Source organism: Stegodyphus dumicola, chromosome 3 (assembly GCF_044657685.1).
Source record: "Stegodyphus dumicola isolate Sdum_Otavi_A_Nest chromosome 3, ASM4465768v1".
Taxonomy (NCBI): domain Eukaryota; kingdom Metazoa; phylum Arthropoda; class Arachnida; order Araneae; family Eresidae; genus Stegodyphus; species Stegodyphus dumicola.
This window is the reverse complement of record NC_140770.1, coordinates 247802410-247825363: the sequence shown is the minus strand read 5'-3', so window position 1 is coordinate 247825363 and position 22954 is coordinate 247802410. Positions and strand designations below refer to the sequence as shown.

Sequence of the window (22954 nt, the reverse complement as noted above, 5' to 3'; positions counted from 1 at the left end):
AGGAGGTTTGGCGCTCAAATTCGAAAGTCTTTGTGTTGAATTGGAAATATTGGAGAAACAAGATGTCATCTTAGTCCACAACACAAGTGATCTGCTTTGAAAGACCTGAGGAAGGAAGACATGATCATTTTCAACGCTTGGAATAGTATTCCTGACTCTTACGATCAGCTGAAAAAGCTCGCGTTTGCTGTTCTTTCCCTTTTCTGTTCTACATATATATGCGAACAATCTTTTTCAAACATGAACATTATCAAGAGTAAACTTAGAAGTCGTCTTATTGATGGGAACTTCTAGTTATGCCTAAAGTTAAAAACAACAACATACAAACCTGACTTACTCAAACTTTCGAAGGAGATGCAAACACATTGTTTGTATTAATAAACATTTATTAAGTATTAAATTTAGTTTTATTTAGTGTAATAAAAGTTTACTAAACAAGCAGATTTGGCTCCCAATTTTTTTAAAAATTGTTGTAATGTTCATATTTGGCTCTTTGGCTTATAATTTTGCCGGCCACTGCTCTAGGGTCATAGTTATCACCACTTGGATTACGAGGAGCAAAATATCTGCAATAACCTTTCATCCAGCTGCTCTGCTTTAAATCTCTCCAACGGTATCAGCGTAATTTACCAACCAATTTAAAGCACCAGTAATAACCTTTTCACAGATGGCTCCAAAACGGAGAATGGCACAGGCAGCGCATTCTGTAGACTAGGAAATGGTGTTGTAACATTAGAGTGGAAGAGAAAACTTGAACTTGGTATATCAAGCAGAACTTCTAACTATTAATGCTGCAATTAGGTATGCGAACACATATCAACAGCAGATATTCTCCATACTCAGCGATTCGGCATCAAGTCTAACGGCTATCGCAGGCCAAAACAGCCGAAGTCCCTTGGTATAACGAATTCAGAAACAGTTTCTGGTGATGCCTATCTCATAAAGACCCACTTTAAAATAGGTTCCCGCTCATACAGGGATTCGAAGCAATGAAGCCTCTGACCTACTGGCCAAGTAGGCAGCTAACTGCACGGATTTATTAGAACGACCAACTAAACTTCCTTGGTCTCACATTAAGCGAACAACTTTGACAATTTTGCTACAAAATTGGCAAAGTAGATGGAAGGAGGAAGAGGTAGGACGAAGGATATATCGCTTACTGCCAAACGTTAACATGAAAACATGGAAATAAAGACTCACCGTGCTAGCCAAACATACTTCTTGACAGGTCATAGACCATTCCCAGTATACCTCAACAGATTTAGACTTAAGGATACTCCTTTCTGCGAATGCGGAGAGGAAGGCGACACGGACCTTCATAACTTTCATTATGTACATACAAGAACCTGGCGCTTGAAGAAACCAGCGGACTGTGCCTGGGCAATGAAGACGTCTAACACATTCAAAAACTGAGGAGCCCTTGGTGAAGTAGATAAAATCTCAAGACACTGCGTAAGCAGAAATAACCGTGAATAACATTATATTTCAAATGTTCAGAAAGTACGGTAGATAATCAGAATAACGCTAGGTTCCTGCAGTTATCAAGCTAGAGAAACTATTATTAGTATGTAATATTCAACCTTGTTAATTCGAAGTTTTCCCCGCTGTGATGGTGTATAATTTTTTATGGTTCATGTCCGTGGTCGGAAGTCATCTTAGTGGTGCACTCACTCCCTCACTCTAACCAATTTATTTTTATAATCTTTCATTTCCATTCTGATTTTAGTTTCCTGCCAGAATGTAAATTTTAATGACATAGTATGCAAATATAAGTGACTTCGGAATCAGTACTTAAGCAGCGGTTTTAAGAGTTCCGCTAGAATGTCTTTATCCCACCTGTGGAAAATATTCACAAGATTTGAATAAGAAGAGACTCATTTAACTTTTTATTATTAGGCCAATAATGACCTGCGCTTCACTAGTCTGGACGACAGTTACTGACCAGGAACTTAATACATTTCAAGTTTTTCAGAACAAATTCCTCCCTATCATCACAGATGCCCACTTTTTTGTAAGGAATAATTATCTTCATGATGACCTCAAATTAGAATTCCTAGCGAAATTCTTACGGATTAATAAGCAATTCTACTAGTACGCATAAGATTGCAACATTATGAATGATTTTCGTCTCTTGAACTATGAAATTCTGCAAGACGATCGGTACTTTTGCCCCTTCACAGCTTTTATGTTGAATGAAAAAGTAGTCTATTTTCTAGGGAAAATATGTATTGTATGCTTTATGTACTGTATAATACTGTAAAATGTGTTTTTTCACATTCCTCACGTCACAAAGAAGACACACCCTCTTTAACGTATCCTGTTTTAACTTATCCTCTTAACCTATTCTGTTTTCTGAATCTCCACTCAAGCATTTCTGTACTTGCATCGCTCCTTAAAGCATCTATGTTACGATAACTGCTATACAGCTTGCATATTTAGCAAGCTAGACGCGGCAACTGGAACTGGAAAGTAGTTGTAGGAGAGTAGTTCCGAAATTAAACTGTTTTAAATAGCTTTGTACGTGAATAGTTGGTGCTTAGCCACTCTCTTTAGATTATATTGATATTCTAGATTCAATTTTGCTGCGTGCAAGTGATTTAGCGTTTTAGTTAAATAAGGAGCCAGTCATGTAGCTAGTCTTATTTTATTGGGATTTTACATCTTATGTTTCTGTTAAGTTACGTAGCTGCAAGTGGTGGTAGATTGTGTGCACCGAGCGAGTGCATTTTTTGTTACGTTCAAATTAAAATGTTATTTAAACCTTCTTCTACAGTATCTCTTCTTCTAAGACATAGTGAGAGTTCGCTACTTAGTCTTTTCAGCTAGGGTTTATAGTGTATGATTTCTAAATATACTAGAAGACTGAAAAAGTTAACAAATTCATATTCAAAACTATAACATAATTTTTTTTTAAATTCAGTGTGTTTTCTGCTATTAATAATTCTAAGGAATATTTGGGAACATAGTTTTAATTTATGTCACTAATGACTCTTTTATAAAATAATAACTTTACTTCTGGTATTTCATGAATAAGTCTTGTAATGTTCCATCTTCTCCTGATGCTGCTTCCCAAGCTTTGTCTTTTCTCAACTTGCAAAGAAAGCTAGTGAAATAATAATAATCAGTTTTAAAAAATGCATACCATATATCAGGCGAGAAATTCTGAAACTTCAAGAAAGGTTTGTACGAAAAGAAAGAACGAAAGTAAAATCGAATGAATTCATTTGTTCTTTAGTCGACATAAAAAGAGAAATTAAAAATTATTATTAGGTTATTTAAAGTGACTACATATTTTACGTAACTGCGGATGTGATAGATGTTTCATGATAGTTAACAGAAATTTACTTTTCAGTGAAATTCCAGTTTTCGTTCCGGGTAATAATTGGAAATGTAAACACTTTAATGCTTAGTTCTTAAAACACTTTAGTGAAAATTACAAAACTAACAGCTTATACGACTCCCCATTCCTATAATTTTATTCAATGAAGTTTTAAACTCACTCTAAAGACATAAAACACAGGAACCTTGAATTCAGTAGAGCAACTTTTGACAGTAATTTATGATCAGAGCAGTCCAAAATGAATTTTAAGTTTCTATAACTTAAAATGAAATGAGTGCTTAGAAAAACGTTTTTGATGCTGCTAGGGTAAATATTGAGCATTGCCACGGATATCTTTACGGAAAGTTTTGGTCAATGCAATTTTTTTTCCAAATGAGCACATTCACAGAATCTTACAGATTTCGAATTCTGGAAAAACGTATCAGGTTTCAGTATCTGCATATAACTAATTCATAATACACTTTTTATATAAATAAAGAGTGAAACATAGTTCCAATGGTTTATTATGCGAGTATTATATGGTACTAAGCAAATTATGGTGCAGACCACTACACCACGAAGGCGGGAGAAATATCTTATAAAGTGCAATAAAAAGTAGTAAAACGAATAAAATTTTAGATTTTTGTAATTTTTTATAAATTTAAAAACTTGATTTAAATTTTAAAAAAATTGATTTTTTAAATTTAAAAATGCCAAAATTTAATATGTGTATTGCTTAAAACATTTTATGTATGGAAGATATGTCTACGTGCAACAACAGCGGAAAAAAATGCATCATAATTATTTTCATGGTCACAGTATGATACAGCTCATCCCTACGAGACGTGAAACACACAATTCAAATTTTCTTAATCTGCAGTTAGGTCCAGAAAAATGGAATTGTCCCATTATTTTTCATAATGTAATTTATTCTTTATGAGACGATATACATAAAATAAACTAAATATGAGATATGTAATACATATTTTATAAGGTATTTCTTCCGCCATCTTAGCATGCCTTTGTAATGTAGTAGTCTGCATGCTGGGTTCGTATTCCAGAGGTCCGTGGTCAGATTTCCGGCGAAGGCGTTGCTTATTTTTCATCACTCCTGCTTTAAAAATAACCTAATGACTCTACAATTTAAACAGAATAAGCAATTTCGCCATAAAAATAAATGAAATAATAATAAAATGAAGAATTTTTGTACTTACATTGGCGATCTTGCTCTCAAAATCAAGCGTTTCGTAAAGTATATGCCTCTTCAAATCTTCTGCAGGTTTCAGAAACAAAGAGTCATTGGTTTCCAACTGATACATTGCTTTCACCATCAACTCCCAGTAAGCCTGTTTAGTAGGATCATCATCACCTTGAATCAAATATTCACCATCTATTCCTAAAGATGGTTGGTCCATCTTAAGAAAGAAATCAAAAAATTTCCATATGAGTTTCATAAAAGAAACCTTAATATTAGTAATTTTTATAAAGGAATTAGATATATTTTTTAATTAATTGTTGTATTCAAGCTCTTTATGTTTATTTTTGAAAAACAAACCATGCATGATTTCAAATGTTAAATGGCAGTATTTCAAATAATTATTTATCAAGATTGCTTTATTTTGAAAGCTATGCATAATGCATCGATAACACCTATATTTGAATACCTGATTTACCTAGCATAATGCAAGTAGTAATTCAAACGGTTTCTTTTTTCGAATTATCAGTACCGTAAAGAAGAGGCTGAAGACATAGCTCCATTCAAAATATCATTTTTCATGAAAAAATTTGAAACAAATTTATTTGGGAATGGGAATCTGAAGACAAATGGAGAACATATTAGATATTTAAAAACTTAATTTTGGTGACAAAATACACTTCTTCCCCCCATAGTCAAATCTATTTTAAACATATTCTGATGATCACGAGGAATCACATTAAAGTTTGTGTTAAGTGCAATCACAAAATATTAATAGTTTTGAAATTCAGAGGTACAAGAACTGTTATCACAGGTACAGGCAATCTTAAACTCCTCACCATGATGTTCACCTCAGCATGCAGCATGACGCCTTCTCTGCTACTGTAACTGATCTCTCGGAGGAGTTCATTTACGATGGAGAAGATTTCAAATTCAATGAGATTTATCATAAAAAATATTATCTCTTTGTTCTGAGTGCTAGACGGGAATGAATGCGCAGGCGCCATATTCACCCGAAAGGATTCCATGTGACTGTACTATTTCTTCTCCAAAATGAAAGCACTATTTGAACAGATTCATATAACAGTAATAATGAGCTTAGCAGTGTTACAAATATATCGCTGAGAGACATCAGGCATTGATGTTACAAGACGTCTTTCAATAATTTTACAAAAGCTCGTAGACATAGCAGGCAACTATATTGAGAAACTGTAAACATATAATCTTTCTTTATGAAAGGACTTTATTACAATGAACAGAACTTTCTTTCAATGCTGTATCTAATGGTTTTTGTTTACATTCCTAAAATGTAATTACTCTCATATTGTTTTCCCTGAAGGACTGTGTATGTTGAAATCTGTTCACGGTGAACGCTTAAGTATTGGACAATATGCCTATTCAGCAGAGGATGCCATACCAACAACTAAAGGATTTCGAAAGAGGTCAGATCGTCCGTATGCGACCAGATTGTCTTATTTATAGAATGCGATTAGTAACGGCAATAGTCGATTCAAGTAAAGACAAATGCACTCCGTCACAGCATCAAAAATATTTTGAATGAGGCGATGTGCTTATGTTCAACAATATTAACGTAACGTCTGCTGACGAACTTCGAGTACACCATTACTTTGGCTCTTTGATCATCTCATGACTGACATTTTGCAGCACACTTGGTAGAAATTGGATAATCGTTTTATCAATCTTAGACGACGCTTAAAAGTTATTTCCTGTACCGTATAGTTTTGTTTCTCTAGCAACTTCTAGTTATATGTGTCATTTGTGGACATTTTTTATAATTTCAGTAAAATATGGATTCAGATATAGGTATGAGGTATGCATCCAAATAAAATTTCGTTAAATCCATGTACACTTACCCATAAAATATTAGCGCTTTTGTACTTATAATGTACTCTAACAGATAAGCCCATAAAGATATTATGATTGTATGCCAGATCTCGCAGCTTTATAAGAGTATCAAGCCAGTCGAAAGAGGATTTATTCCATTTTTCTCCTTCCAAAACCGGCCAACCACCAAGATACTTCAGCACTTTTCTCAGAGGATTGCTGTCTTCATTCTCGATGCTCTCTGTTTACAGAAAATATTCAGTTAATCAAAACAGATAAAACCCACATTGTTCATATAAATTTAACTATAAAACTTTTAAATGAACTTCCATCCAGATATGGTATGTTCCTTATTAAATTTTTACTTTTTTCTCTCTCTTGAACGCTTCCCAAAGCCTACACGTTTATTTATTTTCTTTTTATTGAGGCTATGAACTGAAACATTAAATGAATACCAATTAAATGAAAATATAATCATAATAGAGAACGTTTAACTACAATATGTGGCATCAAACTTCATTAGGATGTTCGTATCTTTTAGTAGCATTCACTACTTGATAAGACCACATGTCAGTGTAGAAGGGTGAGCTACGTAGCTCTAACATACTTTTTAACTAGAATCTAAGGTCTCACAGTTAGTACCAGAATTAAAACCTTTTCATTTTAAAAAAAAAATTAATTCAATTTTTTAAAAGATTATACAGTTATATTTACTTATATTTCAAATACCTGTCATTGTACTAAACTTTAGACAGAAGATGTAAACGTATTAAATGTTATTAAATGATTTGAAATATAAACTCTGACGAGAATTTCAAAGAAAATTTTTACTCCTCTCTGTTTTCATTAAACTATAAATCCCTTACTAATTCAGAAGTCAAATAACAAAAATCAGCGTTATATTTTCAAATCTTCACAGGACTAGTTTTGATGGTTTTACCGAAGCACCATCCTCAGCTGCAAAAGCGTAAATGGTCCTCAGCTCAATTTTTCTGATTTTTGTTGTTTGACTTCTGAATTAGTATTTGTTAGGCGTGTTATTGTGTCTTAATTATAAATCCTTTGCTTATTTATTTCCTTTATGCTTGGCTTGGCTCGACAGGCAAGTACGAACGTATGAATAGCAAAACATTTTAATTTCAGTGCCTCGGTTGTATTTAAGGCTTTCTGATGACATCTGGCAACCTGAAAGTGAAATCTTCATTTTAGCTTTGATTGCTAGCAATATTTCAGTGTGAAGATTGTAATGTTTCTGATACTGTTTGTTTAGAAATGTAAGATCTTTGATTGTTAGATATTTACATATTATTGTTAGACTAATTGAATTATATAATAAAACAGTTTATTTTGTTTATAAATTAGCGAGATCATTTTATTTTTGGTCTAACATAATTCCTCATGAATCTGAATAATACAGATTAGCCTCTTTTTAAAAATGTAAACCTAACTGAAATACATTATAAATTAATTTAGTTTCCTTTTATAAGTTTTCACTTACTAATCTACGGCCAATTGTAATGCATAATAAATTTGTTTATTTTATCTCAAATCTGGAAAATCATTCAGCTGTTGGTCTAAAGCAATTCATGACAAATCTGAATAATATATCAGAACACTTTTTTGTTAATTAATTCATTAATTGTATTAATACATATGTAATAATTTAAATAAATGTTTACTTTCTGTAATGTTTATTAACTGCGTTGAAGTAGTTTAATTGATCGAATTAACATAAATGTTTCTCTACGGCTCGCGTTTCTATTGAGCATTTTTCTTGAAGCTACAAAACTCGCAAAACATTCACGCTCCACTTGCAACCCTTTCTAAACTACCTAGAGGATTGAAATTCATTTCGCAAGATTAATAAGTAATTTAAAAACATCACTATAGATTAAAATCAAATATTTTAGCTGTAGACATTTATAATTATATTCAGATACTATTTTAAGAAGAAATACCATCGAGTTGTATTATTCAGGAAATAAATAAAAATTTAACTTGTGATTCCTAAAATTGTCCAGTCAACAATTGCCGTAAGTAGTATTTAAATTTTAGAATGTCCAGCGTCTACTCGTTGGGTATTCAACATGCTGTCTAAGTCTTCTAAGTGTGAAACTTTGATGAAAAATATCTGTTTATATATAAACACCAAAGAACACGCAAGAAAATGTTTGAAAAATGCATATAACTTCTTACAACAAAGAAGAAGAACAAATCACTTTTTCGAAGCGATTCAATCACAGAAATTTTGAGAAATTTAGTTCTAGATTTGAACCGAAAGCATTCAAGAAGAATGTGAAGAGGTTCGCCTACTGGAGCGAACGATTAGCAGAATAAACAAAATTTAAGAAAGGAGGCATAACCGTAAGATGTGCTAAATAGGAAGATATTCAAAAGGTAAATGCATCTATATACCTTGATAACAGAGTGAAAGAAAAATACAGCACCACAATTCCTCAAAAAAGTATTTCCAAGTTTCAAGCAGTGGCCAATATTTCTCACAACGCAACAGAAGAAGTACGTGAGTTAATAATAATAATTCCTAGATATCTACCCAAGACGTCAAAGTCTCATTTCAACTGCTTGGCAGCAGATGTAACAGTGCAACTAAATGGATCATCGAATGTACTCCTCACCTTACCATAAATTAGGATAAATAGAACACTTTTCAACGTATGTAGCGATATAAAATTAATGCATTTAGAGCAGTAAGGCAGTTTTTCAAATGTCAAGAGTGAGCATTCGGTACGTGACTACCCTTTTCGAATGTACTGTGCATTCTGTGGCAATAAATATGACTTTGAACAATGTAGATCCAGAATAGTACTATGCATCAACTGTAAGCTATACCATGATGCAATCATTACTGATATTAACACCTAAGAGGCTGAATACGCACCAAACTCCTTAACATATTTTCAACAAATGTAAAATGTTAAAGAAAGAATAGATTACGGTTCGAAAAACTAAAGATGTGAAAAAGAAGAAACAATCACTGTCAATTGCACCAATTGCATCTCCGTCACAATTGCACAAAACTCCCATATGTCATATATTAATATGTTCAATATCACATATTCCGTTAATATAAGCACAACAAACCCCTCATCTATCTCTAGAAGCAGTTGACGATTCTATTCCCTTAAATTTCCAATATATCTCTACAGTGCTCTCATTATGCATCCGGTAATTTTCTGCATCACTAATAAGTCACAGCTCAAAGATTAACAGATCATGCTTCTACAAATCAATCTAGCAAGAGCCTGAAAACCTCAATGACTTCACTGAGAACAATTACCTTGACATTAGTAGTGCAATAGAGCCTTGCTGTGTAAAGTCCATTGTATGCCACTACAATGTCGGATAAATAAGCACAACACCAATGATACCATGGAAAATCTCAGAGCAGTATTATCTTTACCAATACTAAATGGTTTCCTACACTAATCTTTAGCCATGAAGATTTAATAGAAATGAACATCAAACACAATAATAAATAATTAATATTTTCTTCAAACTGCTGTTCCTTATAACAGGAAATAGATCCACATCTGCACAGACTAGGAACAATCCTGAAAAGCCTCCGCAACACGAATCGCATCATTGCACGCGACCTGAATGCACAACGCCGGACACTGCACTATACCGTACAGGTTCAAGGGGTCAAATATAGCAGATTTTATCACAGCAAACATCTTATACATTCATAATAATATTTCAGATATACCAATATTTAAGACGGCCAACGGAAAAGGATGGTCAGGCTTTATCTACAAGTGGAATTACAAACAAAAGTCAGTAATTGGAAATCCTAGATGAATCCAAGCAACTCATATCATAAATATATTTCATTTACTCTTGAAGAAGGTATGAGTGAAAACGCATACAAAAATATTTGCTGTCCTAAAACACAAAAGAAAATAATTACAAGCTCTAACTTGAAAGACGCAGAACACTTCTTAGACAATGTACAAATGGCCTACTCTACGGAAAAGCAACAGTAATATAATACGACTAATACAACAGGCCACGTTTATCACATTCAACCTAAGAATTAATGAGAGGGAAACAATGACTAGAAATAATGACAAGCAACACTAGTGGATTAAATAATTTAGGGTGCAGAATAACCTCAAACAGGCGATAAAATATAGAAATCAAATGCGTTCCAGATGAATAGAAACTAGCAGAATGAATAACTTTAAAAGCACAATTAGCATCGTACGAAAAGAAGAACCAGAAACAAAACGAGCAGCTGGACCCCATTTTGCATAAAAAACAATAGGTTTTATGGCCAAATTTATAAAATGGCCAAAATAATACATATCAACTAGCTAACACCAGCCTCCTCCAAGACTTCCTTTCAGAAGAAAATACAATTGAAAACGCAACAGCTATTGTACTGAACGAAATATTAGAGGAACTGTTGCTTAAGTATTCTCCTATAAATGACCTTCCAGAATGCAGTGTGATCAGAAATAACATTTCTCTACTGAACACAACAGACGATAAAAATTTCAAGCTACCAGAAATCTCACGTATCATCAAGAACGTATCCATCAAGAAAGCACCATAGTCGGATGGTATTAACAGTAAAATTATTAATATAGTCCATCACACAGTTCCCGCCGTTTTGCACAAACTACTTGACTACTTAACAAAAGTCTAAGCTTTCATATATTTCCATCAAGCCGCCTAGACGGTATAGTGGTTAGGGGATAGGGGAACCTCACTGCGTTAACGAAAGTTCTCGGTTCGAATCCCGGAGAAGGCATGAATCTGAAATCTGTCTGTTCCTTCGTAGGAGGTAATGGTGGCACAACTGTTAGGTGCCTCCATAGTAAAGAGACCACCGATCTGGCCTTAGGAGTGTCCGATGCCGACATAGGCAAGTGTCCACCATTCACCTACTTCCTGCAGTGGAGAAATTTTTAGGAGAGCCACTATTGATAAAATACTCAACCAAAACCAGTATGGTTTCAGACTCCATATTTTACCCTAACTCCCATCTTCAAGATATTATTCACTACAATAAAACGTACAACCAGGAATCAGCTATCATGTACATGGACTTGAAGAATGCATTCAATTCATAATGGTAGCCAGGTATCCAAGAAGCATTAAGAGACATTAAATGCCCGAAAGGCAACTACATGATAATGAAAAACTATTTCTCAAATTAATCTAGCATTACTATAAATAAAAATCTACTAATTGAAAGGAAACAATCAAGAGGGTGTCTACAGAATTATTCCTTTAGCGCAGATCTGTGAAACATCACATTCAACGAGATTGCTTCCTAAAAATTGAAAGCATATAACAGATGATTGCAGTTTCTCACGATGTAGCTTTGTCCCGAGCCTTTGTCGTGAAAGGACACTCAAGGAATATTCTAGAGCATAGTTGTAATGATACTCTCTCAAATTTCAATGATTTCTACAAAAACAATTAATCATCTCGGAAACAAAATCAGATCGGGTAAAACTCGACAACTTAATCCGTGCGTAAAAGACAATAATCAAGAAATTAAAATTGTTAAGGGAATAACATTTTTTAGACTTAATAAAGAACCCAAGTTCTCCTGGATACCACATCTTTACAGTCTACGTAAAAGAACTCTTCAAATCTAAACAGCCATTTCCAGAATTCAGGAATTATCTGGGAGCTTCAATCAAAAATATAAAATTTCCTTTATCATACAATAATTGAAAAGATGGCACTTTATGAAGCAGCTATTTGGCCATACCCAATGAACGCATATAAACGAAGAACATTGACTTCAATCTAACAAGCATTTCTCCTCCAAAGAGCAAAAGGGTTTCATGCAATACTCACTGCCGCTTTATGTCTACTAACATGAATCCCCCATACACACACTGCACATTTCAGCAGAAAGAAGAACTTAGAAAACTTCTGTAATCAAATAAGCTTTTATACATTAATCATCAAGACAGGAGCCCATTATATTATGCATTTCCAATGAACTTTACTTGAGGCACGGAGCATTAAATTCGAATATCAAAACTGACATCAAAGCAGAAATTAATACAGTAATCGAGTATCCAATGGCTTATACAATTGGATCGAAAATTAAGAAAAACGTCGGAAATGCCCATTGTTTCCTATTTTAAAACGAAAACTAGAAAGGACTCCTAAGTGAATAAAACAGCGTATTCCATTCCAAACTGACAGCTGCAAGGCGTAGAAATTATTTAGACAACACATCGAAACATCAATTTAATTACCATTTTTTCGGAAAGTCAGGCAGCCATTCAGGAAGTTGCAAATCACAGAAATAAGTCTCGAGTTGTATAAGGAATTCATTATTGAGCTCTGGAAAACGCCAGTACGAAATTAGCAATAAAATGGGTCAGAGCTGGTATAATGGAAAGCAGATGTTCTTGCCAAAAATGCGGCACAGAATGAGTGATTGCCTACAGTAGAAATACTACTACCAAGAATACATATCAAGAGCTCCTTAAAAGAACTCTTGAAATCTAGAAAAACGAATGGATTGAAGCATAAGGAGTAAAAGGAGAACATAAAATATATAAGTCCTTCTCGCGTGACCACATCTCATACAATTTGTTAATAAATCTTTCCATAGCAGGATAGGGCCCATTTCTCACATACTCTTTTGTCGAAATCTAAGCGAAAGAGATTTACGTATATGTTTGGAAAGGAGCTACCTACAACATTACAAAAGAAAACTTTTGAAAAACCAGGCAGGTAATCACTCCAGAAGATATCAGATATGTCCTGAGTGGGATGAAGTTCTGAGTCCAAGAGTTTGCTCTACTTCTGCTATGAGCTTAGGATTAACGCCTAACTAACTTTTACTAGATCAAGAAAGCATACAGGTTGCAAAACCGATTATTTGAATTGCTCGATGTAAATGAAGTTCAGGTTTATTGTTAAATTCCTATTATTAGCTCACACCCTCCCTATATCTTGTTCAAATTTTCAGTCATTAATAAACTACTTTTTATTCATCCACTCAAGTTCAAATGCATTTTTTTAACTTGTAGTGGATGACACTTGATGCTAATACAGTTTTTTCACATATTAAAATCACTTCCTACTTATTTATTCCTGTTTATCGGAACTAAAGATATGCTGCTTTTATTAAATATACTAGTAGCTTCGCTGCCACCCTTCGTCTGGCTTTTAAATGTACCGGAAAAATGGCTGAAGGGAACACCAAACGTTAATTTAAAAACTGCTTAGAATTTTACTCTGCAGAACAACTTTATAAAAAAACGTTATTACGTATAACAAAATTGCAATGAAATAAGCAATATCCCTTAAAACAAATATTAATTATCCTAATAAATAAATTAATCAAATTTCCTTTGCAAAATCTTAAGAACTCAAATGGAATAAAGGAGGTTAAGAACTTTGTTTCCTAAAAATATCCCACAAAAATTTTCAATATCTTAAAGACAGTGAAATTAGCAATAAATAACAAAAGAATACAAGAAAACAAAAATTTCTGAAAAGCAAAGTATAATTAATAATATTATATCTTATATTTTCAAGAGAAAAAAAATAGAATGAAATAAGCTGTATCCCTGAATAGAAATATTAATTATCCTAATAAAAAAATTAACCAACTTTCCGTTGAAGAAACTAAAATCATGCAAAGCTTTTCAATATCTTACAAATAGTGAAATAAGCAAAAAATAACATGAAAGAAATTAAAAAAACCAAAAATTCAGCGCAGAATTTTACTCTGCAGAACAACTTTAACAAAAAAATATATATATATATATCAATAAAACTGTATTATATATATAAAAAATCTGATGTGTACACCACATGACTTCCTTGTACGGAATATTAAATTATGCGTATTTTTTCTTGCATTTCGTTTAAACTTATTGGATTGAATTTGTTATATAGAAAATTTTTGTTTTTAATACTTTAAACTTTAATTCATAATTTTGAACTGGAAAGTACACAAAGTCTTGAGAAGGTTTTAACTTTAGAAATTACAGATGCGTGCTCTTGACGCTCACAAACTACGCCGACCCGGCGGTAAAATAAAAATAAGAATCTAGTGACAACCTACGAGGCTCTCTAAAACGTAACTAACCTAACCGCGTTCTAAGATACCGCTGATAATTCAGGAAACTTCTGAATATTACGTTGAAAGATTTAACTATCTGCCGAGGCAAGCACACAGGCCGAAACGCGTGGTTCTTCAATTTCTACCAAGCCACCTCCACGCTCGTGAAGCAAGAAAGCACACTTTCGAACTCGTTTCCCTTCTATTTAACTCAGATTACTTCCGCTGACAATTTTGAATACTTTGCGCGTTCTACTAAAATTTACATACTCTGGCATTGGCAATTCCAGGGGAAAGTAAGGCTTGACAGGAAAGATAGTTTAAACTTAAAATAAGTGTTAGTTAAAATAAATATAAATCCTACAAGGTTTGCGTTGTGAGTAACCTATGCAAAAGGAAATATCAATAACTCCAAATTCAATTAATTACTCCATGTTTCTTAAAAGCCTCCCGGCTCAAACAAATGGAGGGACATGACAGACCACAGTAAATTATACGCTACATAAATACACAAATGCAATTAAATTTTAAACACACATTTATTAAATTCTTGAATATATTATATAATTAAATAACGGATAACTGATCAGTAATCCTACCACATATTTTTCTAAGCCAAAATAACACATAATAGTGACCAAATTACAGCTTACATTAATTAAGATTAACATTATTCTTTTTTCTCAAATTAAGTAGGTGTAACAAAATTTAATCCTCCTAAAACTGGCATTCACTTGAAATTATAAATAACTTCTCAATTTTACTAACTGTAATATTTAATTTATATAAGTAATAACGATATACAGGTAGATAAATCACGATTAACTGTTCTGCATTCGGGAAAACTAAGAGAGAGAGAGAGAGAGAAAATATACTTAAAAATTTCACTCACAGATGGAAAACAGTTTTTCCTGATTAGCAGGATCCTTAGTGTCCAATCCACATGGAAATGAGCCAAGCCCATTTTTCTTTCTGTGACAACCCTTTCTGAAGCGTCTAAAAATCATTAGGGATCAAGAGTGGAAATTACAGTCTAATAATTCTTCAAACAGCCAGGTTTAACTGTCCATTAGGTTTGAACCAATAGTCCAATTCAGAAGGATCTTGTATCTGTCCATTAGATGGGAACCAATAGTCCAATTCAGAAGGATCTTTTATCTGGCCATTAGGTGGGAACCAATAGTCCAATTCAGAAGGATCTTTTTTCAATTCAATAACAGGTAGCTGAATATACACCAGGTTTTTAGCACAATCACGTGCATCATCGAAGCGGCGAGGCAACATTTATGCTGAATGTTTCGGAAAAGGCTCTTGGAGATTAACCGGCGATTCAGGTGAAGAGAGAGAATCTGTGCTAAATTTTCTTGGTAGATTTTTCTCTATACATCTCAATCAGTTCGCACTAAAAATTCTCTTTGCAGCTCGCACACATTTCTCCATACATCACATAGGAAAATGTTCCTTGCATCTCGCACAAAATTTTTAAACATCCCACAGAAAAAGAATTCTCTAGAGCAAAGAAAAACGCAACCCAAGTCGTCTTGCCTCGGCAACCGGCCGCACGGCAAAACAAGCAGCAGGGCAAAACGCCCCTCGTTAGTCCTTTTTTTTCACATCGCGGCTGCCCGAAATTCACTCAAATCAGATTCCACTACAACCATCACCGCAGCCCGCTGGTTCAATTGGTTCGCAGGAGCAAGACCCGAAGGGTCAAGCCCCCCACATTTTTCTCCTCTTCTCTTCTAGAAAATCAGAATCAGAATGATCTCTAGCCTGGTGCAAGCACCCAGGAAATCTCGGTTTCTCCGCCTCTGTGAGTTCATAGGCTTTCAAAAAAATCATAAAATTAAATCTTACCAATCCCGGAATTTTATGTTATCTAAATTGAGAAAATGACACACCCATGACGAATCAAACACCAGAAAATCTGACAATGCAATCCGAAAAACATCTGTACACATAACGTGAGAAAAAGTAGACCCCCCCCAACTAACAAGCGGAAAATAAGCTCCCCGAGAATCCAATTACCCAAGGTTAGTTTAACCCCCACTGTCTTGAAGTAAGAAAACTGCAACCTTAACAAAGCGACAGGGAAGCGATTTCCGTTTCACACGCATTAGCTAAAGGCGACAACACACACCCTCTACTGCCTCCATTGTTAGTAAAAGGCTATAAGCCAGATGTGTTTCCTTGCAACTGTCTTCCGCCTTTGTTACAATTCGTACTCAAGAATAACAAGTTAAATAACACCTTAAGAGCTTAAGAATACTTTTTTCCAGATTAAAATACACATGAATACAAATAAAAATATTAGAATAATAATGACTTGAAACACATATTAATAATTGAAATTCGCGACACGACAAATCAAACCTACTTCGCCGACAGCGCATAAACCACAATAGAATAAATGCATTCTTTAAAATTCACTGTATTACCATAGCGACACTCCGGCGCTAGGTTCACTTAACAGTATTATATTTCGTTCATATTATAACTCAGAATACAGAAAATTTATATCATTTAAAAAATTACCTAATCGTTGCCACATGTTCTATTCAAGTATTATAATAAAGCTAGAACGATGTATAAAAGAAATTAAGCAAACAAAACTTAAAAGCCGCAAGGATAAAAGTTTAACGTGTCCAAAAATCAAAGAAAAATAAACTGTACATTTTTAAAACTAAACTTTTTTAGAAAAAAATCCTGTTGAAAAGGTGTTAAGCTCACTTTATTAAATAAATTCGTATTCAATCGATTTATTGAAGCACGAAATTTATTTTAAGTTCGTAAAATAGCTAAGTGCCTACGTTTCATGACGATGGGAAAATGGAGTGTGTGGAGGAAAATCTCGCTTTCCTACAGCCTATTATGTCTCAAAATGAAGAGATTTCGTCACAAAACATAAAATAAAAAAAAATATAATTCGAATTTCGAAAAATCTTTCGAGGTGCACTGGCTCTTCTCTAGATGCACCTCTGTACCAAATTTCGTAGCCGTGGGTCTGTTAGCTTACGCGCAGCGAGAACAAAAGACACACACACTGACACACAGACAGACTCTTTCTTTTGTTATATGTAGAGATTATAAGACTTACAAATAATGACCGTTTATTAGGAATTCTGACGTGCTGTAAAAATTAATTTTATAACAACTTTTATTACAATAGTACATGATTGTAATAAAAGGGATTGTAATATTTAACAAATATAAGTGGCAACAGTAAGACAGAGTTCTAAAGATATTTAAAGTGTATGGAATTAAAGAGTTACAGTTTTATAGATTTGGAGGAAATGGTTGTAATGTCCCATTATGCAGCGAACATTCTCCCCATATATCTATGTTAAGGTGATATGTTTAAAATATAACCCTTTAAAATGTCCCCTATATAAATATATGTTTAAAATATATTCTTTAAAATGCCCCTTGCTTCACAAACGGAGAATGCGAAAAGAAACTACAACACAACGCAAGCGACGATTAGAGAAGAAATTACATTGACAATGAAACAAAAGTAGATTATGCAGTAATATATCTAGGACGAAACTTCTTCGCCGCAGGTATAGCATATGTCGCCTTGAGTCACGTGAAATCATTAGATTGAATATTAATTGAAGAACTGGACTGCTCGAAACTCGCTGGAAAAGTTCCTTGGAATAATGAAGCATTACAAGAGACGGACAGAATGAGAAATTATAGACCATCACCAGCTTCTTAAATTAGAAACGAAAAAAATTTTAATAATATTAATAAAAAGTAACTAAAATAAAAAATTTCTGTTGACCTTAGTAGTAATTGACTTTAATTTTTTTTTTTGTTTGTTTTGTTTTATATATTGTGTGTTATGAGTAAAGACTTGAATTCAAATTCTTATAATTTCTTAGTCAAAAGAACTTTCTTATAATTCCTTCTTCTTTAAAGAGTGTAATGTGAAGTAAGGGTCTGATTATTGATGGTTCTTATTGTATATCAGAAGTCCATATTTTAAATAAGCTTCAAGGTTTCGATATCCTGCAAATATAATTTTGATGAAAATCCGTTTCGTATAATTATCTTAGAATTTTTGGCATTTGGTACAAAATTGAAAGTAATAAACAATAACGCACACATAATGAAAAATTACATAACTTTCTTCCTTCATATTTTGCATGTAATTTAATGAAGAAATGAGATACTTGATATGAGACTTACTTTCATCCATACAGGAGTTATATAATCCTTTAATCATGGCAATAAAATCTGGTTCCTTCCCATTCAGTTCCTTTTCTAGTAAATCTAGGAATGAAATTAAATGAGTATACAACTGAAGCTATCTTTATATTATTTTTTATGTATAAAGAATCTTTAAATACTCATCAGAAATATAGTTTTGATATATCTTTCTAGGAAATTAATGTGTATTTAAATAATTTGGGTCTTACTTTAGGAATAATGTGAAATGTTGAAGAGAAAATGAAGAAGCAATATTACACGATAATTCCTGTTATCTTTTTTATGTTTCGAAAAAGTGATTTGCTAAACTGTGCTTGAGAGTTTTATCGAAATTCGAACTATGTCAAGAGGCAAACTGCATTCGTTGTCAACTGATAATGCAAAAAAAGAGTTTAATTAAAAACCCCTTATTAAAATTAAACTTTGAAACTCTAATATACAATTTAGTTGATCTGACGTATGCCATTAAATTTAGATTTTAATGAGATCTGCATTTGCACACTGAATCAGGTTTAGGAAAGGTCACGCGTTACGTACTCTGTGAAAACTATCATTTCGAAGGAATAAATACTAAAATGTATCTCTGAAGAAACATTGAACTACATATCAGGAACTTAAATGAAGATATGTACATATATTTTATAGAATATTTTTCCGCTGTTTATTGTAATGTTGGTACTGAATGTTAAACAGATTGTAGACAGGAATAACATGCCATAAAATTAAAAACCCTTGTTATTAAACCTCTAACAGCCTGAATGGGACGTAGGTATTCAGATAAATATTTCTGCTCACAGGAAAACTTTCATTTTCCATCTATTCGTTTACTCATATTCACACATATACATACTATATATTTACATGTAAGGTTTGGTGTTATTTTCATATGCTCATATGAATTTCCCTTTTTATACTAGCAGTCCTCTTTTCAAACCAAGACATCGTCCTTGAAAGGACAATGTTTTATTCCAGTTTAAATTTATTCGTTATTGACGGTGGAATTACAAAAAGTGACTGACGTCGCTCTTTTATCACCGCTATTCAATTATTACCAGATAAATGTTCGTCACGGTTGCAAGCGCTTGTTTAACCCTTAGAAAACTGAAGCCTCCGCTAACATGTGTGTTTAGAATGTTAAAACACAGCTCCCGTCCTTTACTCGTTACGTTTGTTTCCCCCCTCCCCTTCCATTAACGCACAAAAAGGTGTAAAGATTTCATATGATAACCTTATACTTCCTAGCAAAGAAGCTTCCATTAGCATTTTAGGGCAAGCTATCTGCCATCAACTGATACAATTCATTTTGGGAAACTACTCCTCTTACTTAAAGAGAGGGAACAGAACAGCTTCGCAATCTCGGCCGTGTCGGACGGTTGAATTAAAGGCTATCTCGGGCGTTTTCGCCTTCAAACAGTTAAGGGAATTTTTTTAATAAAAGTTTCTTTGTTTTCGGTCACATAGAAACCTCAAACCTTGATTACGCAAATGATTTCCCGGATTTGGCCACTTCAGCAACCAAATAATTTATGAAACTTTTAAGTGTTTCTACTTACCTTTGAGCTGGAGAGCAATGGCATCTTCAACTTTAGTAAAGGGGGATACATAATTTTGTTGATAAGGATCATACTTAGTTTTAAATTCTTCACAGGTGAAACGGAAGAAGTTATCGCAAGGATCAATTTTCTGATTTAAATGCGTTGAAATATCAGCAGCTACAAGTAAAAAGAAACATATACAGTTGCAAAAAAAGTAACATCGCTGTTGAATGTTGAATATAGTTCAGAATGAAAGTCTTGAATGAAAAAATGTATTGAAATTACAAGTTTAATTTTTGAAAGTCTTAGAGCACAAACAAAATTCCTAAACAGAAATCGAAATACAAGAATGGAAAAAAAAATTAGAATAGAAAAGTATTCATAGGAATTTAAATATATTGATCATATGTTTTGTGTTATGTTCACTACTTGCATAGATGTCTTGAATATATAGCCAGAATGAAAAGAGCGATATTAGATACTTTGTTGCAGTTCAAAGAGATGAAAAACTAATTAAGAAAAAGAAATGAAAAATGTTAAAATAATGCTAAATGTTACAATTATAATAAATGTTGCCTCGAAGCAAACTTGCTGCGAAGCATCACGATTTAACGTCAATATTTAAAAGGCGTGACTTCACATCATACTTATAATGGATTTCATGAGATTTTCGAAAATTGCATGATACATATAAAACGTTTGTTTTAGTTTTGACATTATTTCTGATTAAAAAAAAAATTGAGTGTTTTCGAAGTTGCATGTTTGGTTACAATACTGCTCATACTGAAAACATTAAAACATTCTGGAGTTCAGCAATATGACACAATGAAAAAATTACGCAACCGTGTGTCCCCTCTTATATTCGCACTTAACTATGTTGCGTCTAATTCGTAAAGAACATAATTTATTTGTTCATATTCTAAATACCGTTATGGAATTTTGTCTCTGTGCATGACTGAGATGGGCTTTAGCCTATTTCAGTGGATTTAGCATTTCAGATAATCTCACAGATTTTACTTATTATAGTTTTATATTTATACGTTAAAAAGTGTAAGATAAATCTCTCGATTACTTAATTAAAAAAAAACGATATGTTATTATCTAACTACACATCTGGCTATTTAAAACGCCACAATAATAAAGACTAGAGAAATCAAATAAAAATTTATTTTAGACATTACACAGAGTATCAATGTTAATTGGTCTTAAATATATCCTTCTTAAGGATGAGGAAGCCAAGAAAACTCGCAATGAGTGTTACTTCTACGTTTGTCAAAAACTGCTGATTCACGCCGCGACATTGAATGAAACTGGCTTTGGATACATCAGTTGAACTTTGGCTACCTGCCCATGCTGCCTGAACAAGTAGCCAAAGTTCAACGGATGTATCCGCGCATGTAGAATGCCCGGCTAGGCGTTCTTTAGTGAGACATGTTCAATAGCAATAGATCTAGAGAGCGGTCAAATTAAGCTAACAGTTTGGATTAGAAAAAAAAATTTAAACATTGCGTGCAACGTGTGGTCATGCATTATCCTATTTGAATGTGGCTACAGGTGAGCCCTGATGTAGAGACGGGGAAGACATTGCAAAATTTCAGAAATGTACGTTTGGCTGATTTGTGTACCGATAATAGGTACTAGGGGATGCGAGAGTGGAATGTAGCACCACCCCACGCCATACAACTGGGTGGAGGACCAGCATTACGATGCATAAAGACGTTATCACATATGGCTACAGTCCCTGTTAGACGACTTTTCTGAGAAACGAGATTCGAGATTCTGGTAGCACTAGTTTAAATGGGAGGATTCTTAGAAAAAAGAGCCCCGTTGGAAGCAAAGTCCCGCCTAGTTAAGGAAGCAATGTTGCAGCTACGCGGAAGGTTTATTAGTTCAACTCATTGCAAACTAAAAACTGATACAGAAAAAAATTACAGACGTCCACCTTCAGCACACCCAACACCAACACATGTCGTGAACGAAAAGACACATGGTCAACAAAACTCTTTAGTCAATGTTACAGTTACATATGAAAATTTAAAAACAATAACACAGCAAAACAAAAATGTTCTGAAAAATTCACACACTTAATTTAAAAAAATTAAATGCACATTATTACAGTTATTAGCAATGACAAATAATTATTACACTTTTCTTTCATAATTTAAATTGATTTTTTTACCAATGTCTGGGCTATCACCAGGCCACTGAAATGCTAAGTTCAAATCCAATGTATTGGACTGGTGCAGCCATCTACTGACAAGATAGTGAAATGCAAAGTGTTCTAACATTACTCCCTCACCAGTAACTAAGTTACGATACTTAAATTGCATTGGTAAGGTCAATAATCGAATAACGTGATCACTACATCTCATGATCAAAATGCACTTCACGTATAAAAGAATGAATTTCTAAGCTTGCATCTGGTTCTGAATTGTAAGGTTATAGCAAATTAAAATACAAATAATAATTAAGGTAGCTGGAACTTCAAGATATATCACTAATCTTTTTTGTTCCATGCTGGAAATCCACATAATTGTAGATACCACATTCAATATTCTATACATTCATTATACATTTCATTATTATATCTCAAAGTTAATATATACATACATACTCCATATCTGGGCTTAACTGAACAATTCAATGACATGCTTTCAGTGACATGAAAATAGTTAACACCAATAAAAATCTGATCAGTATTACTAAAATTTTCACATTTCATAGCAGGTATTTTAAACACCAAATGCACTTTTCTTATTTTACTCACTCCTGACTGACTC

At 33.4% G+C, this 22954-nt stretch overlaps 1 protein-coding gene across 1 annotated transcript in view; it reads right to left on the bottom strand.

Moving 5' to 3' along the window:
• Positions 1-22546, bottom strand: part of LOC146998313 (neprilysin-2-like) — a 56069-nt gene extending 33523 nt beyond the window's left edge. Inside the window, exons 1-5 of the mRNA XM_085812495.1 lie at positions 22354-22546; positions 20193-20351; positions 18619-18702; positions 6389-6600; positions 4534-4734 (exon numbers count right to left, since the gene is read on the bottom strand). Of these exons, the coding sequence (XP_085668621.1) occupies positions 4534-4734; positions 6389-6600; positions 18619-18702; positions 20193-20351; positions 22354-22546 (849 nt within the window). The remainder of the gene's footprint in view (positions 1-4533; positions 4735-6388; positions 6601-18618; positions 18703-20192; positions 20352-22353) is intronic.
• Between the last annotated feature and the right edge of the window lie 408 nt (positions 22547-22954).